The sequence below is a fragment of the Pteronotus mesoamericanus genome, unplaced genomic scaffold (genome assembly GCF_021234165.1).
Source record: "Pteronotus mesoamericanus isolate MK-2021 breed Mesoamerican mustached bat unplaced genomic scaffold, CSHL_Meso_final contig_22, whole genome shotgun sequence".
In the NCBI taxonomy this organism is placed as follows: domain Eukaryota; kingdom Metazoa; phylum Chordata; class Mammalia; order Chiroptera; family Mormoopidae; genus Pteronotus; species Pteronotus mesoamericanus.
The window spans coordinates 822,606-845,446 of record NW_026555090.1 but is presented as its reverse complement, the minus strand read 5'-3'; the positions used below and the strand labels follow the sequence as shown (position 1 = coordinate 845,446).

The window sequence follows — 22,841 nt, the reverse complement described above, 5'->3', positions numbered from 1 at the left end:
CTGGACCCCAGACCCACCTTGGACCTGATGTTCCTGAGTTGCCGACTGACACAGGATCTGTCCTTTTTTAAGAAGTCAGGGTTGCTTTTAGATTTCATTATATCTGAAGAAACAAACAAACCCATTACACTTTGTTTTCTAAATTTGTCTGGAACCACACTGAATCTTTAAAAATTTCTCAAGCTGATTTTATTGCCAAAAACTTGATTATTTCCTTTAACAACTTTAAGAGAAATCAAAGGCCATAACTGTAAAACATAACTAGATCTTTTTGGGAACAACTCAAAGCACAGCTGGAGGACATCTGTACGTGGGACACTCGGCCCACACAGGTCTGACGGCAGGCGAAGCCACGCTCTCTGTGGGGACAGCCTGGGACACCTGCCTCGGCAGCTGTGCCTTATCTGATGAGCAGACCAACTCTCGGCACGACTCGTTTGCCCACCTTCCTTCTGAGAACCCAGAACTGTTACTACACAGAAGTCTAAGACCAGGTCCTTCTCATTATCCACCCCCGACCGAGACAGCCATTAATAGCTTGGTATATTGTCCTTTAAAACTTCTTGAAAATGACCGCTTAAACAAATACACCCTGGGCCATACATGCGTCCTGGGGGTATGGTTTTTGTTTTTTTAAAATCAATATATTTACTGATCTTATTTTTTTTTTAAAGTAATTTTTATTTTCATGGGTACTTGTCATCTCTTGTTACAGCCTCTGTTTCGAAGTCTGTTTTGTCCGATAGAAGTATTGCTACCACAGCATTTTTGGTTGTTTTCATTGTCATGAATTATCTTTTCCATCCCCTTATTTTCAGTCTGTGTATCTCTGGATCTGAAGTGAGTCTCTTACAGGCAGCATATAGAAGGGTCTTGTTTTCATATCCATTCAGCCATTGCATTTTTCTTTAAGATTTATTTATTTTTAGAGAGAACGGAAGGGAGGGAGAAAAACATCAATGTATGGTTGCCTCTTGCGCGCCCCCTGCTGGGGACCAGGCCCGCAACCCAGGCATGTCCCCTGACTGGGAATTGAACCCTCAACCCTTTGGTTCTCAGGCTGGCGCTCAATCCACTGAGCCACACCAGCCAGGGTCAAATGTTTTTTGATTGGAGCATTTAATCAATTTGCATTTAAAGTAATTATTGATAGATAAGTATTGCCATTTAACTATTTATATCTTTTCTTTGAAAGGGCACTTCTTGTAATACTGGTTTGGCGGTGGTGAACTTTAGGTTTTTCTTATCTGGGAAGCTCTTTATCTGTCCTTAGATTCTAGATGATAGCTTTGCTGGGTAATCTTGGTTGTATATCCTTGATTTTCATCCCTTTGAATATTTCTTGCTAATCCCTTCTGGCCTGCAAAGTTTCTGTTGTACTTTTTAATTCCTTGGGTGCTCTCTTGCAGGTAACTAACTGCTTTTCTCCTGCTGCTTTTAAGATTCTGTCTTTATTTAACCTTTTGCATTTTAATTATGATGCATGTTGGTGTGGGCTGTTCGGGTTCATCTTATTTGGGACTTTCTGTGCTTCCTGGACCTGTATGTCTAGTTCCTTCACCAGGTTAGGGAAGTTTTCTGTCGTTTTTCCAAATAGCTTTTCAATTCCTTGCTTTATCTCCCCTCTTTCCAGTATCCCCATGATGCGAATGTTGGTATGCTTCAAGTTGTCCCAGAGGCCCCTTACAGGATCTTCAATTTTTGTATTCCTTTTCCTTTCTGCTGTTCTGATTGGGTGTTTTCTGCCTTATCTTCCAAATTGCTGATTTGATTCTCTGCTTCATCTACTCTACTGTTGCTCTCCTGTAACGTATTCTTCATTTCAGTTATTGTATTCTACACTTCTGACCGGTTTTTTGTGTTCTATCTCCATTTTAATGTTCCCCATGTCTCTGTTGAAATTCCAAGTTTATCCACTGTTCCTCTAAGTTCACTGAGAACCTTAACCTTTATAACCAGTGTTTTGAACTCTGCATCTAGTAGATTGCTTGTCTCCATTTTGTTTAGTTCTTTTTCTGGAGTTTTTCCCCCCTGGTCTTTCATTTGGGGGCATATTTCTTTGCTCCTCATTTTGGCTGCCTCCCTGTGTTTTTGTTTCTATGTATTAGGTAGAGCTGCTATCTCCCAGTCTTGGAAGAGTGGCCTTGTGTAGTATAGGTGCCCTGTATGGCCCTGTGGTGCAGTCTCCCTTGTCACAGGAGCCTGGCATTCTAGGTGTGCCCCGTCCCTGTTGTAGTTGAGCCTTGACTGATGTTGGCATCAATGGCAGGGATTTACCCCTAGACCAATGGGTTGGGCGTGCTGGCTGGGAGCACAGTGGAGTTGTTGTGCAGGGGCCAAATACATGGAACAGGACTTGCTTCAGCAGGGCCCCTGTGGCCAATGAGTCCACCTCTTGAGCATGTTGCTTGTGGAGGTGGTTGCTTGGTGCGCCAGTATGAACTGAAGCTCTCTACCAGGTGCACTAGCCAAGGTCAGCCACTGCCTGTGCCCTGCCCACGGCCACCCAGCATGAGCTACAGAGTGATCTGCAGATGGCTGCTACTTGTGCTGGGCTAGAAGGTGCCTGGGAGAGACCAAGCTGTGAACCCAAGCCGGCTGACAGTAGTGCCAAACCTCGGGACACTTGGCAAGAGGTATGGGGCATGGCAAGGCCAGATGCTGTTTTTTGTGGGGAGGTTGGTAAAGCCTTTACTTCTTAGTAAAGCCCACAGCATGAGCCAAGACAGACCATTTATATGGAAAAGCCACTGGAAACTGCCTGGGTGGACCTGCAAATTGGGGAGGGCAGGATTCTTAGGGAATTACTGGGGTGGGGGAACAGCCAGATTGATAAGATTCAGATACGGTACCCAGCTGTGGGGGAGGGCAAAGCGACAACGCCTCTGACAGCGCTTGTCCGCACATGTTGGCGAGAACGTTCCCCCTCCGGCCCCGGTCCCCAGGCCAGACAATTCAGTTCCTCCTGCATGTCTCTGGCACCTTTTGAGTTGCTGTCTAGTGCTGGAGCTCAGAGGGAGTGAGTCCAAGTAAGTCTGCACGGGCCCTTTAAGAGGAACTGCCTGGGACTCCAGAAGCCCTTTGTCTCACTCAGCCTCAACTCCCACTGGTTTTTACAGCCAGAAGTTATTGGGATTTCTTTTTCCAGCACTGGAATCCTGGGCTGGGAGGCTGGCCTGGGGCTGGGCCTCTTGATTCCTCAGGGGGGAACCTCCACTTCCGAGTTATCTGTCCCAATTTTTATCCACCACACATGGGTGGTGACCAGCACGTTCTGCCTCTCTGTCCCTCCTACCAGGTCAATGTGGCTTCTTCATCATATTTTTAGTTACAGGAGTTTTTTCCAGCCTGACTGCAGATGATTCCGAAGGACGGTTGTTCTGGCACTGTAAGCATGATGTGGCTGTGCGAGGGTGCGAGTGCGGTATTTACCTACACCGCCGTCGTGGCTGGGAGCTCCTCGATCTAATCTCTTGTAAAAACTGTGCCGTAGTTCACTATGTAATGGTGTCACAATTTAAACAGTCTTCTGTTTGTTGGGAGGAGAAGACTGCTTAGGTGGCATCAGTTTTTTGCTCCTGTATGCCTGTATTTATGTGCTAAATATCCCTTTTGGCACATTTCTATGCATGTTTTTTCCCGAAGTCATATTGGTAGGTCACAGAATGCACACGTTCTCTCCCTAATTCTAAGTCATCTTCTCTCACTGTCACCTGGCTACCTGGGGCTCTCCGCTGGAGCAGCCACTGTTATCGATTCTTTACCCACCCAAAGTCAGCCTATAGTTCGATCTTAAATTGTCTCCCTGCCTTCCAGAGAGACTGCTCCCTTATCATCCCAGCAGCGGTGCAAAAAGTGTTCTCCCCACCCATGTGTCAGTGCGGCCACGGCCCCTAATCTCTGGCTAGCTGAGAGAAACCCTGAACTTCTGGGGTGTCAGTGAGCTAAGACATCTTGTCAGTCGGGAGCGCACTCCCTCCCCCCCCGCCCCCCGCTCCTCATCCCACGGCCGCCCACAGATTCACCGTGAAACTCCAGGGTCAAGCAACTAGTGCGACCCTCTCCCACCGAACTATTGAGTTCTTTAGGAAAACGGAAAAACACGACATGCCATTACTATAATCATATGCACTGACGGCGTGATTCCCCTCAGAGCAATCAGCACAGTGGCTGCCACCAGGACGCCTACAGGAGAACGGTTCCCTGCCCCAGGACACCTGCCAGACCATAGGCCAGCACCCCTTTCTTTGGCTGTTCTTGGTGAGGAGGTATGTAAGTCTAAAATCAGAAACATAAAAACCAATTCTCTGCTCTTACTCAAGCCCCAGTAACTCTTTGAACGAATCCCCATGAGTTACCGAGTCACAACCCAGAGCCTGAATTGCTCACCATATCCTGACACAGGGGTGTTCTCGGGGGATTTTTCACCCAGTGCTTCTGTGGCTGTTTTCAGCTGCTCTTTCAACCTGCTGATATCGCAGTCAGCCTTTGCCCTCACGATGCTGAGCTCTGTATAGATGTCTTTGTACTTGTCACTAGCGTATTTCTTGTCCTTGAAGATAAAAGGTCAGAGCAAACAGTGGTCACAACCAGGTGAGGTGGTCTGTCGCCCAGGGCTGGAACGCTTCTAGGGACTGCCTGGGGAATGCATCAGCAGCAAAGAGGGCAGGCTGACCCTGCCTGGTCTTCCAAAGGCAGAGACTGGACACAAACTCAAACAGGCAGAGCTGAGGGTCTCCGTCTGAACACAAGACAGGATCCCAGGGGGACTCTTGTAAGCTCAGGCGTAGTGTGGGCTGGTCAACCCAAGGACCTCCCTATATTCTGGTCTGCAAAATTCCCTCTCTGTCTTAGATTTCCTAAGGGATCCTGGAGGAGACTGGCAACTGACCGAACTCTCACTTCCCAGGATGACGTTTCTCTTGTGTCTCACCGTCCTGCCAAAGCACAAAGGAGGCACGGAGAACAACAAGGGCACAGGGAGACCAGGCAGACCCCTTGTTTTCACCATACCTGCACGAAGCTGGTTTTTAAGAGAACTCAATTTTGAAAACACATTCCTCATGAAAATAAAATCTATCCGAGAACAGCCTAAGGTACTTGCTGAACACAGGGACCTCTGTGAGTTCTGAAGACGTGTATCCCTACCCCACCCTGAGCCCATCCTACAGATCCACCCCTGTGGGGATGTGCCCGTACCCGCAAGGCCGTCTGTAGCTCATCCTTGAGAGAGCTGATCTCCTGTTTTAGGTACTGTATTTCTGATTCCTTGACTCGCAGTAAGACCTAGAATGAGAGAGCGAAAGGACTTCCACAGTCTTGAGAGCAAAGACTGAGGGTTGAGCAGGCAACTCTCTTCTCATGCTCATCAATATACAATCGAAAATACCAGCAAATAAAATTTAAACACGACTAACAGCTTAAACATTACAGACAGACACAGAAGGAAGGATGACTGCCGTAATCCCTCCTAGACCTGAGCACCCTCATCCTCAGCCTGGAGCCCCTGCGATTTCCTGGGACTGGGCCTGAGACAGCATCCATGAAGGCGTCCTGTTGAAACTTTTGTTGAATGCACTCCGCCTCTTCCACACCATTTAGCAGGATATGTTTTCATTATGAAATTTTAATTGAATGGAAAGAAATCTAAGTGCTTTCACAGAACACTGTCTCATACATAAAAACCAATAATAATTCTACCTTAAGATGAACCTACCTGTTTCTGAATAATAGAGTGTTATAGAATCTCAAGCAGCTACAGTGTCCACATAGTTATTAACTGTTTCGTTTTAGGTGGCCAGTGTTTGTGGTGTGGCAGAAGCAGAGGGGAGGAGAGCAGGGGAGTGAGCATGGGGTTCAAGGTCCCCACAGCACAAGAGGGGTCCCATGCTGCCTGGGAGCTACCCGTTTTCTTTGGCTGCCCTGGGGCGATTTGGATCTTTCCATGGTCTTTTCCTCCAGCTGCTTCTAGGTCTCCTCCCTGTAGTGATTCTATCAGCTCTGGGCTACTCCCTGGTCCCCACGTGGGGCCTGTGCAGTGCAGAGGTTGGGGAAGAGAGAGCCAGGCTCTGAGCAGTACCTCCAACTCATAGGCATCCTTGCCCTGTGTGAGGGGTGAGCCGGCAGCCTCCCCGCTGGTGTCTCCAGTCAGCAGTGTCCGCAGCCGGGCGATCTCCGCAGCCAGGCGGTTGTTCAGCTCCTGGGGTCAGCAAACAGAGCAACAAAACAGGGACGCTCAGCAGAGATTCTTGGGGGCCTCAATCACATAACACAACCGGGAGAGGTTGCTTTCTCAGAATACAAAGCAAACACGAGCAGACACAGGCAGGCCATGAGCAGTGCTTGCACACACTATAGCTTTTTAGGTTTGACATGTGCGGGTATAGCAGCCTGCAATTTACATCCCTGTAGAAGTCATTTGCATGGGTGCTGTATTTTGTAGAAACGTCTATGCAGGGTTCTACTATTCTTCATACTTTTTTATCACTATGACTAGCGTTTATCTGTTCTATGGTTTGTCCCATTTGAGTTTCTGTAAGATTAGGCCCTCCTGCTCCCCTCCCATTCACTTTCCCTACTTTCTTTCCAACTGACAGATGGTCATCAGGCCATTGCAGTGACTAAGCAGAAACAGTCCTGCTGGAGTGCCCTCGTATGGGGTGGCCATGGGCCCGTGAAGGCCTTGAGCCTGAACCTGGCTGACAAGTCTGGCTGCTCAGTGCCTGGGGAGATGAGCGGTGGTCATGAGGATGGAGGTCCAATTTGGTGCCCACAGAGCTTTTATCAAACTAAACCTACCTCTAGTCTATCCATTAGCCAGGATTTTAAATGCACCCCAATTTTCTGAGAAGTAGGGCAATTTTGAGAATACCCGGACAAAAATAAATGTGAGCAGTGTACGGTCTTGACTGGGAGACATTTAGACCTGGTCCTCGCCTTGGGGACAAAGAGACCTGGACAGGGTGCGATGACCCTGCCAGGCCCTGTCCAGCGACGACAAAGCAGATACTCAGAGACACTGGGGAAGAAACTGAGACGTCGCAGAGCCAGGCGTGAAGAGCTGGTTCACACAGCACGACGGCCACAGCTCCGCCATCTGGGGTGAGTTTCTGTCCACATACTGGGAGACGCCAGAAGTCAGGGAGGTGCCCCAAGGGAGTCAGGGCCACCCGGAAATCGAGGCCTGGCCCCCAGCTTGAGCATGGGCTCACCTGATTGTGGGCGTTGAGCTCCTGGTTCTCACGCTGGCACTGCCGCAGGGCCTGCCGCTCTGCCTCCAGCGCCTGGGCGAGGTGGGCGTTCTCCAGGCACTTCTGTGAGTACTGCTCAGAGAGGACCTCCAGCTCCCGCTGCACCGACTGCAGCTCCTCCCTGGGGACAGAGCACCACTCACTCCTCTGCCCCCTCCCCTCCAGGGCCCAGGCCTCTGCTGGTTCTGTGTCCCCACTGCGAAGCTTGAGGGGCAATGAGACTGTTGTCAGAAAGAACCGTCGAGCAACAGTTCTGTGGAGCAGGCCCTATGCATTTTGTTGTCTCAAGAGGTTTGGACCCAGCTAAATGAGAAAAAACTTTAAAAGTACCTCATGTTTATAGAAATCTATTCTGTGCCCTTCCCTCATCCTCTTTCAAGTAGCTTAGTAGCCCCACAGACAAAACTCTTGTGAAGTCAGGAGAGAATTCATTCACTTGTGCTAAAACAAATGTCCTGTTTCTGAGAAAAGTCAGATTTGCACTTTGTTTTCACCTCTAACTTTTGAGGCAATCCGTGTCTGATAACCCAGTAGCAGGCTGCATCCACCCATAAAAAATCAAAGTGTTGTGATGAAGTTCTGGGTTGCCCTGGACTCCTCGAGAAGGGCTGGATCTCTCGTGGGCGGAGCTGAGGAGGCGGGGCCTCCGGACAGGGCATCTGGGCCCTGCAACCCCCTCCAGCAGGGATGAGTGTGACTGCAGTCCACGGGGGCCACCTACTCCTCCCTGGCTCTGACTGCACTGCATGGGAGCCCTGCGAAGGGGCAGGGACCCCAATTCTTTTATATTACAAAGACCCTGGTAATGGCTGGCTCTGCATGGCTTTCACAGCAACAAATTCAAGGGTTCCAAGTGGTGTTAGCTCTCAGAGGGAAAAATATGAGCAGCTACGCTGCTGCATGCCCTTCCCTCTCTTGCTTATGCAGGTGGAATCAGCACGTGCACTTCTAAAAAACGCAGGGCACGCGGCCACCTCTGCCACGCAACCATCAGCGCCAGGCATCAGGCCTGAGGCTGGGTTCCTTTCTCACAAGCAATGAGGCAGCAGGAGCTGATGGATAAAACGAATTCTGGGCATGGCCTGGGGGCAGGCCTGAAAAATGGCTAACAGTTATGCCTTTCCCTTTGCTGCACCTTAGTCTTTAGACTTCAGTAATTAGTTCCTCTTTGTTTTAGTAACAGGAAGCTTTTGGGCCATGAAAGCCAGCGGCTGGCCGGCCCTCAACAGCCCCCAGCCCCTCTGGAGAAAAGGCTCCTGGGCCCACACCGGGGCCACCCTCAGGACGGCATCTGTGTGGCTCCTACAAAAACCACAGGAAAGGCACCCTTTCCCATCTTAAAGGCCACCCTCCCGAGGGCAGGAAACTGACTTACAGATACTGCCGCCGCAGGGCCTCGATGTCCGAGTTGATGCTGCTGATCTGGGACCGCTGGCTCTTCTCCAGCTCACGCTCCATCTCCTCCCGGTGGGCGTTCTTCATGGCTTCAATGGCTGCGGGCCAGGGCACGGCCATCAGTGCTAGCAGCCTGGGCGGCCACGCAGGGTGGCACGACGGCTGCCCACAGCGAGTGCGTAGCCCGCGGTGGTCAGGCCGCCCCTCCCAGACCCGTTCTCTGGGGTGGATACAGGTGCATTTGTTCTTTTGATGTTAAATGAGCACCACATTGATTAAATAAGTGTCAATGTTAAATTCAAGCATGAGTTTCTAAAACAAGCAAGCTTTCAGGTGAGTGTATTTTCCTTCTGGGTTCTAAAGTACGACACCACTGTATAGTTACATAAAGGGAGGGCAACACAAAAGCAATGGCACTGTGTTTTCTCAGGAGAGAGCAATGGCAGATCTGTGACAAAGAGTTTTGGCCAGGCAGTAGCTACAGCTGCCTGTCTGTCAGAGGGGAATGCCACGACAGACTGGGACTGGTCAGGCTGGGAGTCTCACATGTGACCGGGTGCCTGGAGGTCAGCGAGCGGGAGTGCTGGCTCGAGGCTTGCAAGCTCTGAAAGGGCTCCTAAAACCAGCCTTTTCCACAGAGACGACTGTCAAAGAAAAGTTTCTGGGGGGAATCCAGGATGGCGATGGGACAGATAAAAGTTACACTCATATCCTTCCCAGTCCAAACTGGACTTAAATTAAATTATAAAACAAGCAATCTCAATAACTGACTGAGGACTAGCTGAGCAGAAGTCTTATAACCAAGGATTTACAGAAGAAGCTGCATTGAAATTGGTAAGAAGAGCAGAGATGCAAAAAAGGCTGGCCCTGCCCCATGTGTGGCTGTTGAGAATCTGGAGGGATAGCTCAAGCTGCAAAGGTCCTCTCTGAGGAGTGTGTCTCAACCCCACTTCAGGCTCCCGAGCCCAGAGCACCAGAGCCGGGAACAGGAGCCCACATAGCATCTGGCAGTGAAAGTCAGCGGGGATTCTCTCTGCCAGGGGTAGAATGGAGTCTGCTAGGAACCTAGGCGCCCTGTCTCACAGGCCAGTGTACAAAATCTCATTGGCAGCCATTCACCCTGGTCTCCAGCAGAGGGAGAGCAGACTGAAGTGAAATGGACTTAGGTGAGGACAGGCCGGACTGCGTGGCTCCAGGGAGAAAGCAAAAGGGGCAGCTGTCACGGTCCCCGTGCTGAGTCCCTCTCCCGTGCAGCCTATAGACACCACCTTTCCTGGGCTGAGCCCTCCCCACCCTGCAGCACCACCCTCCGACTCCCTGGCATCACGCCAGCTGAGCTCCTGACTGCAGAGCCGTCAGCTGGCTTGGTTCACAGTGTGTAGACTTTCCTGAAGGGCCCCTGAGAGTAAACTCAGGGTGGGTGTCAGAGGTTGTTGCATGGCTTTGCGGCAGGGGCTATCCCCTGCCCCCAAGATCCACTAGCCCCATCCTTATAAGTCCCCATGGCCCCACTCTGTCAAACTTGTGCCCTGCAAAAAGAGTCAGCTGGCTGTGGCCAGCACAGCCTTTGGAACATACTCTGGAACACACTTTGAAAGTCTCTGGAAGATTCTCAAGGAGATCTGGAGACTCAGGGACAGACTAAGTTGTGTGGCTCTAGGGTGAAGGCCATTTTCCCTATATGCCCAACTGGTGCTACTGATCCTGTGCAGAGCCCTCCTATCGTACGGTGAAATCGTGGTCTCTTTGGGCCTGAAAAACTGCTGTTTGGCCTCGGCACCAGCAGATGACTCCCTCAGACCCTACCTCACCACAAAAACCCACAGGGTGGGGCTGGTCTTGGTTATACCCTGAGACTTCCGCTGAACAGCCTCAGCCCTAGTCCTGGTGCTAATTCTAAATCTATCAGTCTTGTGAATACCCCTTGCCTCTTCCTGCTGACTCACTGAGAACCTATATCATGCAACTGTTAAAAAACCTGGATACTGTCAAAAGCTCTTTCAGTGACTGAGCCTGACAGCCAGCCAGCAGGTGGAGGCAGATCTCAGGGTGCCTTGGGACTTTTGCTGACCCGTCCCCAGGCTCGGTGCTGGTGGAGACTGGCCCTGGTTGGCAGCTAGGCCTCTCCCATGCACACTCAGGCCCAGCAGAACAACCAAAAACTGGGGATTGATTTGTAGCACCAGACAGGTAGCCCTGATATTGACTTGTACCACAGTCACTCCCAAGAGGCCCCAGAACGAACGCAGCAGGTGGAGGAATTCAGACCACAAAGCAGGAACCAATTAGCTTCACAAGCAGCACTCCCAAAGGGAGATCTTAGCAAACAGAAGACTGCTGGGGCGAATTCTGCTTGTGGGGTCAGTCCTCACACAGCAGCTCATACACTGCAGTTGGGGTTGATCCTCATAGCCAGCCAGCCCAAGGGTCACCTACACCAATGGAGGAACCAACAGCAATCAAGACTCAACAACAACAGGAGGTGACAAATAATCCATAAAAGAGACCTTTCTGGAGCACCCAGCTCAGGTGACCAAGGAGACTGTGCCACTGAGCCCCACAGGACACCCACTAACCTAAGGCCGCCCTACCAACCACAAAGCACAGCAGCTCTACTTAATACACAGAAACAGATCTAGAGAAGCAGACAAAAGGGAAGACGAAGAAACATGCCCCAACAAAAGAATAGGAGAAAACGCCAGAAAAAGAACTAAATAAAATGGAGGTAGGCAATCTACCAGATACAGAGTTCAAAACAATCTTATAAGATTGCTCAAAGGACTTGGAGAAGAATGGATGAACTCAGTGAGAATTAGAAGAGATAGTAAACCAAAAAAGGACAAAGAAACCATAAAAATGAACCAAGCATAAATGAAGACTACAATATCTGAAAGAGGACTACACTAGAAAGAATGGCAGGTTAGAGGATCTAATCAGTGATTTGGAAGATAAGGCAGCAGAAAACAATCAGAGCAACAAAAAACCAAATGAGAATAGTTTGATTATCTCTGGAAAAATATCAAGTGTAACGACATCTGATCAGAGGGGTACCAGAAGGGAAAAGAGTGAGCAACGGATTGAGAACCTATTGGAAGAAATAATGACTGAAAACTTCCTGCATCTGGCAAAGGAAAAGGACACACAAGTCTGGAAGCACAGAGAGTCTCAGAAAGATGGATGCAAAGAGGCCCATGACACAGCATTATAAAATGGCAAAGGTTAGAGACAAAGAGTCTTAAAAGCAGCAAGAGAAAAGCAGTTAGTTATCAACAGAGGACTCTCATAAGACTGTCAGCTGATTTCTCAAAAGAAACATTTCAGGCCAGAAGGGACTGACAAGGAATATTCAAAATGATGAAAAGCAAGGACCTACAACCAAGATTTCCAAGCAAGGCTGACATTTAAAATTTAAGAGAAAATAGATTCCCAGGCAAGAAAAAGCTAAAGGCATTTGTTACCACTAAACCAGCGGAGCAAGAAAAGTGAGGGGAAGGAGAGGAAGAGGAGGAGAAAAAATAAACAACATAGTTAAAAGATAAAATGGCAATAAATGCATATCTAACAATCATCACTTTAAATATAAATGGCTTAAATGTTCCTATCAAAAGACATAGGGTAGCTGAAAACAGAACTCAGTCCTGGCTGGGAGGCTCAGTTGGTTGGAGCGTCATCCCATACACCAAAAAGGTTGTGGTTTGATCTCCGATCAGGGCACATATCCAGGTTGCAGGTTTGATCCCTGTGCAGGGTGCATACGGGAGGCAACTGATGGATGTTCTCTCTCTCTCTCTCTCTCTCTCTCTCTCTCTCTCTCTCTCTCTTTCTAAAATCAATAAAAACATCCTTAGATGAGAATTTAAAAAAAAAAGACCTGTATAAATGCTGTCTACAAGACACTCACCTCAGAATAAAAGATACACTAAAAGACATACACAGACTGAAAGTAAAAAGAATGGAAAAAGATATTTCATGCAAATGAAAATGAATAAAAAGCTGGGGTAGGAGGACTTATATTAGACAAAATAGATTTTAAAACAAAGGCTTTAATAAGAGACAAAGAAGGACACCACACAATTATAAAGGACTCAATCCAACAAGAAAATAACCCTTGTAAACATTCATGCACCAAATACAGAAGCACCCAAATATACAAAGCAAATCTTCATGGACATTAAGAGAGATCAACAGCAATACAGTCATAGTAGGTGGTTTTAACACCCCATAGACGTCAATGGATAGATCTTCCAGCAGAACACCAACAAGGAAATACCAACCTTAAATTACACACTAGACTAGATAGATTTAATTGATATTTTCAGAGCATTTCATCACAGTAGAACACACACTTTATTCATGTGCACATGGATCATTCTCTAGGATACACCAAATGTTAAGGCTCAAAACAAGTCTCAATATATTGAGGAAGACTGAAATTACATCAAGCATTTCCACCAATCACAATGATATGACCTTAAAAACCAATTACAAGAAAAAGACTGAAAACACACAAACATATGGAGACTAAATAACAGGCTACTAAATAATGCATTAATGATGAGATCAAGTATGAAATCAAAAGATCTTGAAACAAAATGAAAACACAACAACTCCAAATCTAGGGAACACAGCAAATGCAGTAACAGGGAAATTCGTAGCATTATAGGCCTACCTCAAGAAAAAAGAAAAATCACAAATAAACAATCTAACTTCACACCTAAAAAACCTAGAAAAAATGCCCTGGCTGGTGTGGCTCAGTGGACTGAGTGCCGGCCTATGAACCAGGGGGTTGCCAGTTCGATTCCCAGTCGGGGCAAATGCCTGGGTCCCCGGTGGGGAGTGTAGGGGAGGCAACCACATGTTGATGCTTCTCTGCCCCTCTTTTTCTCTCCCTTCCCTTCTCTCTAAAAATAAATAAATAAAATCTTAAAATAAAACAACAAACCTAGAAAAAGAGCCAACACAGCCCAAAGTGAGTAGAAGGCAGAAAATAACAAAGAGTGGAATGGAAATAAATGAAATGAAGTCTAAAAAAAAAAACAAGAAACAGATCAATAAAACCAAGAGCTGGTTTTATGAAGATAAACAAGACTGATAAACCTTCAACCAGATTCATCATGAGGGAAAAAAAAAAGATGACCCAAACAGAGTCAGAAATGAAAGAGAAGTAACACTCGACACCACAGAAATATAAAGGATTATAAAAAGATATTAGAAAAAACTGTATGCCAACAAACTGGACAACCTAGAAGAAATGGACAAATTACTAGAAACATATAATCTTCCAAAAGTGAATCAAGAAGAAATGGAAAATATGAACAGAGTTATTACAGCTAAGTAAATAGAAACAGTAATAATAATAATAATAATAATAATGATAATAAAAAAAAATCCCAAGCAACAGAAGTCCTGGACTGGATGGCTTCACAGGTGAATTTTACCAAACACTCAAAAACTAATACCTATTCTTCCCAAATGATTCCAAAAACTTCAAGAGAAGGGAAGCTCTCAATATTATTTTGTGAGGCCAGCATTATCTTAATTCCAAAACCAGATAAAGATACTACAAAGAACGAAAATGATAGGCAATATCCTTGATGAACATAAATGCTAAAATCCTCAAATAAATATTAGTAAACCAAATTCAGCAATACATTAAAAAGATCATGCACTATGATCAAGTGTGATTTATTCCTGGGATGTGAGGTTGGTACAATATCCACACATCAAGTAATGTGATATATCACATACACAAAATGAAGGATAAAAGCCACATGATCTTATCAATAGATGCAGAAAAAGCATCTGACAAAAACCAGCATCCATTTTTGATAAAAACTCCCAGCAAACTGAAAATAGAGGAAACATACCTCAACATAATAAAGGCCATACATGACTAATCCACAGCTAACATCGTACTGAATGGGCAAAAACTAAAAGCATATTCCTTAATATCAGGAACAAGACAGGGATGTTCACTTTCACCATTCGATTATTTAACATAATACTGGAAGTCTTCACCACAGCAATTAGACAAGAAGAAGAAACTAAAGGCATCCAAATTGGAAAGGAAAAAATAATAAAACTGTCATTATTTGCAAATGTCATGACACTGTATATAGAGAACCCTAAGGAGCCTACCAAAAAAACCTAAGTATAAATGAATTCGGTAAAGTATCAAGATATAAAATAAATATCCAGAAATCAGTTGTATTTTTACACACCAATAATGAACTATCAGAAAGGGAAATTAAGAAAACAAGCCCATTCCCAATTGCAACAACAACAACAAAAACCCAAAAACCCAGGAATAAATTTAACCAAGGAGGTAAAAGATGTGTACTTGAAAAATTTTAAGATACTGGAGAAAGAAATTGAAGGAGATACAAGTAAATGGAAGCACATACTGTGTTCACAGATAGAATATATATCATTAAGATTACCCAAAGTAATCTATAGATTCAACACAATTCCTCTGAAAATACCAAATGCTTTATTTCACAGAAGTAGAACAAATATTCCAAAACTTTCTATGGAACAAAAAAAGACCCCAAATAGTCAAAGCAACCTTGAAAAAGGACAAAGTTGGAGGTATGATGCTACCCAGCACCACTCTGCTCCCCAAGGCCACAGCGACCACAGCCGCACAGCACTGGCATCCACAGGGACACAGACCTGGCCAGCGCGGAGCAGTCTGCCGGAGCACTGCCCCATGCCCCGAAGGGCTATCCCCCCAGGCAGCGCACAAGCCTAGATGGCGGGTTTGGTCCCCCATCAGGGCAGGCACGAGAGGAAACCGACTGATGTTTCTCTCTCAAATCAATGAGCACATCCTCAGGTGAGGAAGACAAAAAATGGACATGCATTTCAATGGAACAGAACAGATTCCCAGAAGTAAACACACGCCTGTAAGGTCAATTAATATTTGACGAACGAGGTGAGAAAATTTAATGGGGTAAAGACAATATATTTAATAAAAGGTATGGGGAAAATTGGACAGATAACACGCAATAAAAATAAAACTAGACCACCTTCTTACAACCTATACAATAATAATATCAAAATAGATTAAAGACTCAAATATAACACTTGAAACTATAAAAATCCTAGACGAAAACATTGGCCTAGCTCTTAGCAATATTTTTTCTCATATATCTCCTCAGGCAAGGGAAACAAAAGGAAAAATAAACAAATGGAACTACATCAAACTAAAAAGTTGTTGCACAGCAAAGAAAAACAACAAAACAAAAAGGCTACTGCTGGCTTGTGGCCATAAGATGATCTTGGTAAATACAGTATTTGGAACCTCCCACCATCGTGTCAAAACAACTAAACTACAGAACCACCATCATTCAGAACAGTCTGGAGTCTAGCTGAACAAAGTCCTGAACTAGGGGTATACTTACAGAAGCCACACTGAGACTGGTAGAAGGAACGTAAGATAGGGAACTGACTGGTCCCATACCCATGTGCAGTGGTTAAAAATCAGGAGGGATATCTCAGCTGTGGAGGTTTCCCCTGAGGAGCAAGGGGTCCCTGTCCCACACCAGGCCCCCAGCCCAGGGTTCCAGTGCCAGGAAGAGAAGTCCCTAAAACCTGTGGCTATGAAAACCAGCAGAGATTATGGCTGAGGGAGACCAAAGGGCTTCTGGAATCCCAGGCAGTTCCTCTCTAATGGCCCTCACAGACTTACTTGGATTTATTCTCTCTGAGCTCCAGCACTGGGGCCGCAGCTTGTAAGGCACTAGAGACATAAAAGGGAGGAGCTGAAGTGTCTGACATCAGGACGAGAGCTGGAGGACAGCTTTCTCCCAGACAGAAATGCTTGCAGATGCCATTGTTCCTCTGATGAATGGTTCCCCCAACAGAGATGCCAGGCATGTGCCATGTCTGAGTCTCTGTCAACATGGCTAACACCCCCCTTTCCATGGGGTTCTGAGACGCTGCAGCACCCAACATGCGGGCTCACCAAAGCCATTTCCAGTGGGTTTTCCATATAAGCAACTTGTCTTGGCTCATAATGTGGAATTTCCTGAAATCTCTCTAAGCAGCAGCATCTGGCCTCTGTATATACCATACCTCTTGCTAAGTGGCCCTAGACCCAGCATTAATGGCAACAAGCCTTGGTTTGCAACCTGGCCTCTCCCTGGCACCTTCATGCTCAGAACAAGTAGCAGCCATCTGCAAACTGCTCTGTAGTTCATGCCCGGTGGCCCCGAGAGGGGCACAGATGGCAGCTGACCTTTGTCAGCACCCCCCAGGAAGCTCCAGAGCCAGCACACTTGGCAGACAGCTTCAGACCAACGACCTGCACAAGTGACACACTCAAGGGGTGAACTTGGTAGGCACCTGAGCCCCAGTGAAATTAGTTTTGCTCCCAGAGAGTCAAACTCTGCAGAGCAGATCCTCCCTGGTGGTTGTAGTCAGTCCTATAGCCCATTGGCCTGGCGGTACATCCCTACCACTGATGTGCCAGCATCAATCAAGGCTCAATTACAATAGAGAAGGTCCACACAGTCCTTCAAGACACCTACTACATTAGGCCACTCTGCCAAGATTAGGAGATATAGCAGCTCTACCTAGTATCTAGAAACAAACACAGGGAGGCTGCCAAAATGAGGAGCAAAGAAACATGTCCCAAAATGAAAGAACAGAACAAAACTTCAGAAAAAGAACTAAACGAAATGGAGACAAGCCATCTACTAGATGCAGAGTTCAAAATGTTATACAGATGTTCGATGACCCTAGGGGAACAGTAGGTGAGAACTTCAACAAAGACACAGGAAACAAAAATGGAGATAGAAAACATAAAAAAGAACCAGTTAGAAGTGGTTCATACAATAACTTAAATGAAGAATATGTTACAGGGCATCAACAGTAGGTAGAGTAGATGAAGTACAGAATCAAATTAGTGATTTGGAAGACAAGGAGGCAGAAAACACCCAATCAGAATAGCAGAAAGGAAAAGAATCCAAATATGTGGATACTATAAGGAGCCTTTGAACAACTTCAAGTGTACCAACATTTGTATCATGGGGATACTGAAAGGAGGGGAAGAGCAAGCAAGGAATTGAAAATCTATTTGAAAAAAAACAACAGAAAACTTCCCTAACCTGGTGAAGGAACTAGAGATACAAGTCCAGGAAGCACAGATTTCTAAACAAGGTGAACCCCAAAAGGCCCATACCAAGACATATCATAATTAATATGCCAATGGTTAAAGACAAAGAGAGAATTTTAAAAGCAGCAAGAGAAATGCAGTTAGTTACCTACAAGGAAGCTCCCAAAAGACTGTCAGCTGACCTCTCAATAGAAACTTTGCAGGCTTGAAGGGATTGGCATGAAATATTCAAAGGGATGAAAAGCAAGGACATACAGCCAAGACGACTCTACCCAGGAAAACTATCAAAGAACTGATTAAAGAGTTTCCCAGACAAAAAAAGCTAAAAAACTTCCTCACCACCAAAACAGTATTACAAGAATGTCAAAGGGTCTTGTTTAAGAAGAAGAATGAAAGATCAATAATACGAATAATAAAATAACAATAAATACCTATCTGTCAACAATTACTTCAAATGCAAACTGATTCAATGTTCCAATCAAAAGACACACGATGGCTGAATGGATTAACAAAACAAGACCCCACTGTCTACAAAAGACTCACTTAATGATCAAAAGACACACACAACTGAAAATAAGGGGATAGAAAAGATGTTTCATTGAAACAGAAATGATAAAAAAAAAGCTATAGTAGCAATACTTATACCAGACAAAATAGATATTAAAACAAAGGATATAACAAGAGACAACAAAGGACCCAGAAATTCTACTTCTAGGCATTTATGTAAAGAAACCCAAAACACTAAATCAAAAAGACATGTATCCATATGTTCACTGCAGCATTATTTACAGTTACCAAGATATGGAAGCAACCTAAATGTATGTCAATAGTTGAACAAATAAACAAGTGGTGCATATATACAATGAAATATGACTCATCCATAAGTATAATGAAATCTTACCATCTGAAATAGCATGGGTGGGCGTGGAGGATACTGTGCCAAATGAAGTCAGGCGGGCAGAAAAAGACAAATGCCATAGGATTTCACTTATATTTCAAATCCCCCCCTCCCCCAAAAATGAACAAGCAGAACAGAAACAGACTCACAGATACACAGAATATTTTATGGTTGCCAGATGGGAGAGGGTTTAGGGCCGGGTGAAAAAAGTGAAGGGAGTAAGGAGTACAAATTAGTAGTTACAGAACAGTCAGAGGGATGTAAAGTAGAGCACAGGGAATATAGTCAGTCATATCACAATAAGTTTATATGGTGCCAGATGGATATTAGATTTATCAGGGTGATTACTTTTAAGTTATAATCACAGGGTTATATACCTGAAACATGTAATATTGCACATCAACTATAATTAAAAATTTAAAAATACTTAAAAAAAAAAGACAACTTAGTGAACGGGAGAAGATATTTGCCAATGATATATCTGATAAGGGGTTAATATCCATAATTTATAAAGAAATCAGACAACTCAATACCCCAAAGAAAAAATCCATTTAAAAAATGGGCAGAGGACCTGAAAAGATACATCTCTCAATAAGCATATGAAAACATGCTCAATGTCACTAATCGTAAGAGAGTTGAAAACTAGAACTACGATGAGATATCATTTCAACCTGTCAGAATGGCTATCATCCACAAACCAAAAACAAGTGCTGGCGAGGCTGTGGAGAAAAGGCAACCCTTGCGCACCGCTGGTGGGGATGGAGGCTGGTGCCGCCGCTGTGGAAGGCAGTGTGGAGGGTCCTCAAAAAATTAAAAATGGAACTTCTTTATAACTCAGTGATCCCACTTAGGGGTATTCATCTGAAGATGCCCAAAACACTAATTCGTAAGAATATAGGCACTGCTACGCTCAGTGTAGCAGTATTTACAGTTGCCAAGATATAGAAGCAACCCAAGTGCCCATCAATAGATGAGTGGAGAAAAAAGCTGTACAACAGAACATTAGTCAGTCATAATAAAGAATGAAACTGTACCGATTTCTGACCTAGAGGAAATTATGCTAACTGAAGTAAGTCAGAGAAAGACAAATACCACATGATTTCACTTTCATGTGGAATCTAAAGAGCAAAATAAACAAACAAAATTGAAACAGATTCATATATACAGAGAATAGACTGATGGTTGCCAGATGGGAAGGGCGTTCAGGGACTGGGTAAAAAACATGAAGGGATTAAGAGGTACAAATTGGTAGTTACAAACCAGTAACAGGGATGTAAAGTACTGCGTAGGACATATAGTCAATAATAATGCAATTACTGTGTACAATGCCAGGCAGAGGTACTGGAAATATTGGGGAACAATTTATAAAGTATGTGATTGTCTAACCACTATTCTGTATACCTGAAACTAATACCAAAGAATACTGAATGTAAACTGTCATAGAAAAATGAAATTTAAAAACTTTCTTGGATAATGAGGCTTAAATTTCAAACAAAAGACAGCATAAAGACCAATCGTTGCTCTGAACTGTACAGTAAGCTCTGGAAAAGTCTTCCACCTGTCCTGCCCTCTGGGTTAAACCGGCCACCGTGTCCAGCTCCTACCTGAGATGGTGGCCGCAGTCTCCTCAGCCAGGAGGCGGTCTTTCTCCTCCCGCAGTTTCTCCAGTTCCCGCTGGTGCTGCCTCTGGAGGTCTTCAATCTTCTTCTGGTGCGTCTCCTCCATGGCTGCAAACCCTCGTTCACATGTGGCCTGCAAAATGCAAAGGGGGCTTTATCACCGTTTCTTTACCTTTGAATCGGGCATCCTAATAACCCAGCAGCCCTGCCTGCTCCAGAGAACACGCTCTCTCAAGGTGGGCACTGAGCCAGTGGAGACTTTCACTGACGCTACTGAGAATTTTATGCTCCGAGAACACTTACAAATGGTGCTGACATCCATAAGTTGTCTTATTTCTATGATATGAATCCTATGGGAAGAGGTGGTATTGTGAGTGGCAAGAGGCTGCAATGTGATCTAAACTAGCCCGTCCTGGACGTGGATAGTTACTGCCAGAGAGGACTGGCGAGGGGGGAGAGTGCACGGGCAGAGGCTGGCCGTGTCTCGTCCGCGTTTAGGCAGGGAACGGCTCGCTGCACCAGTGCATTTCACCCCTCAGCCAGTCACGACTCCCCGTCAGCTGGAGGGCTCCACAGGGCCTGACCCTGCCACTGTCTAGCTGGCCACCCTCACCTGGTCATTCAACCTCTCTGGTGTCCAAGAGGGAATGACAATAGGCTGTAAGATCTCTTCCCTTCCAGCCTGTGTCTTCCTTCTCCTTTTTCTTTTGAAGTACAGAGAGGGGGCACAAGTTAGTGACTGCACTAACTACTGGGACACATAAAAGATAAACTGCTCTCCAAACTAACCTATGCCTTATTACAACCTGTGTTGGTTTATTACCTGGACCTGCAGGGGAAGGACACAGGTCCGGCCTAAGAAGGGATCAAACCACCCCACACAGCTACACTGGGAAGCCCAGGGGTGGCCTACCAGAGTTGCTCCTATCAACAGGGCGGGGGGTGTCCCCGACAGATGGCAAGGAGGTGGCAGATATCGCTCTTTCGTGCAGGGAGTCATACTTTGTGTCTAAATTCCTTGCAAGATCTCTTTCTGGATAGGGATCAGGTCTTTCAGTGATCTTTCTCAAAAGTGGAAGAATGTGGCCATGTTACATTCCAAATGCAAGCATAGTGGGGGCTCCCCCTCCCAACCATGTAGTATTTGGTCAATCTTCTTCCATGTGGATTGAAAAGAAATACACCAAGAAATCAAATGACCATGCTTGGGTGTCTCTGGGCCCCTACAGTAACTGTGAGGTCTTTCTGAGATCCTCAAGTCAGTATTTTCAAACTCATGCCCGTAGTCTGGACTTCACTGCAACAGATTTGCTGTGCCGGCCATGCGGTCTTAACTGTTGTACACCATTAACTGGACGTTACTTCTTCCAGAGGCTCCGCCTGGAAGCCGGTGGTCTCCTTTCTCCACCCTCACACCACAGCACAGCTGGAGGAATCCCAGTGCTGCCTCCCGGCCCCTCACCCGCTCTGCGCCCACCATCTTGTCTCCCGTGTGGTTTGGTTTACATATGACTTCTTGGTTAACACACAGATAGTAGGTCTCATAATTATTAGTTTGAGTTGAGTGCTTTAGGAAATTTAAGTAAGGATCAAAATTCTTCCTACAGAAACTTGGCAGTAGCTTTAATGACTGGTGGCTTCCTTGGAGAGCATATGTGTTAAAAAATAATTTCTCTGTAAACGAATTTTGATTTTTAAGGCAGTAATCCCTAGGATTAATAAAAGTTCCTCAATGACTACTGTGCAGAATCACAAGGGAAGGCCTCAGCCTGTAGCTGTGGCAGAGTGGCCACCAGGCCCAGATCCCAGGCTCCCCAATCCAGACAAAAAGCTGCACAAAGTAACAGCATTCCCCAGGCCCCCTGAAGAGTGCCATTTGGTTCTAATTTCTATGTGCTCAAGGATGTCAGTGAGAACCCCATGGACCTACACCACCACCAAGGGACACTGGGTCCTGGCACCATCTCTGGCCAGCTTTCTCTAACATCTTGCTTACTGGGGTGTGCGGTAACCACTTTGGCTGAAGCCTTAAGTATGCCCAGCTGACTAACTGTGCAGGAGGCTCTGGTGGAGCAGAGAGCAAGCAGTCCCTGTCGGTGGGGAGCCAGCGCTCAGGCCCTCGTGGACTTGAGATGTGTGTGTGCCTAGGCATTTGCCCATGCAGATCTGCTGGGGCCCTGTGGGTGTGGAAGGCAGTAGGACAGAGTTTGCGTAAATCACTTTACAGGCCCACCTGAATGCTGCGCTCATACGCCCCGACTGTCACAGGGGCATCATTTGAGCACTTTTGGGAAACAGCCCTTGAAGCTTTCTCAAGATTCATAATGGTTTTCAAAAGGGTTGGACTAACTGAGCACAAGAGCAGTAAAGACAGCCTCTTGCCCACCTGGGTGCTTGCTGGCAACCACCTGTGCTTGTCTTAGGTCAGTGGCCTATGTTGCCAGGTAAAGAATATGCTGCCAACACAGAACACATTTCTAGTTTTCTTTCAGAGCTAGGAGTGAGCTGCTGGGAAACAAAACTATGCACATCCTGCTGAACAGCTGCATTAGCACAGTGTT

The 22,841-nt window shown here is 45.9% G+C and overlaps 1 protein-coding gene across 3 annotated transcripts in view; it reads right to left on the bottom strand.

Annotated features, from left to right (window-relative positions):
* MPRIP (myosin phosphatase Rho interacting protein) overlaps positions 1-22,841 on the bottom strand; it is a 150,342-nt gene that overhangs the window by 7,300 nt on the left and 120,201 nt on the right. For all 3 annotated transcript variants that reach the window (XM_054571117.1, XM_054571115.1, XM_054571114.1), the window contains 7 exons: positions 20,266-20,413; positions 8,626-8,743; positions 7,212-7,371; positions 6,080-6,199; positions 5,200-5,286; positions 4,390-4,552; positions 18-103 (listed from right to left, as the gene is read on the bottom strand). In XM_054571117.1, coding sequence (XP_054427092.1) covers positions 18-103; positions 4,390-4,552; positions 5,200-5,286; positions 6,080-6,199; positions 7,212-7,371; positions 8,626-8,743; positions 20,266-20,413 — 882 coding nt within the window. The remainder of the gene's footprint in view (positions 1-17; positions 104-4,389; positions 4,553-5,199; positions 5,287-6,079; positions 6,200-7,211; positions 7,372-8,625; positions 8,744-20,265; positions 20,414-22,841) is intronic.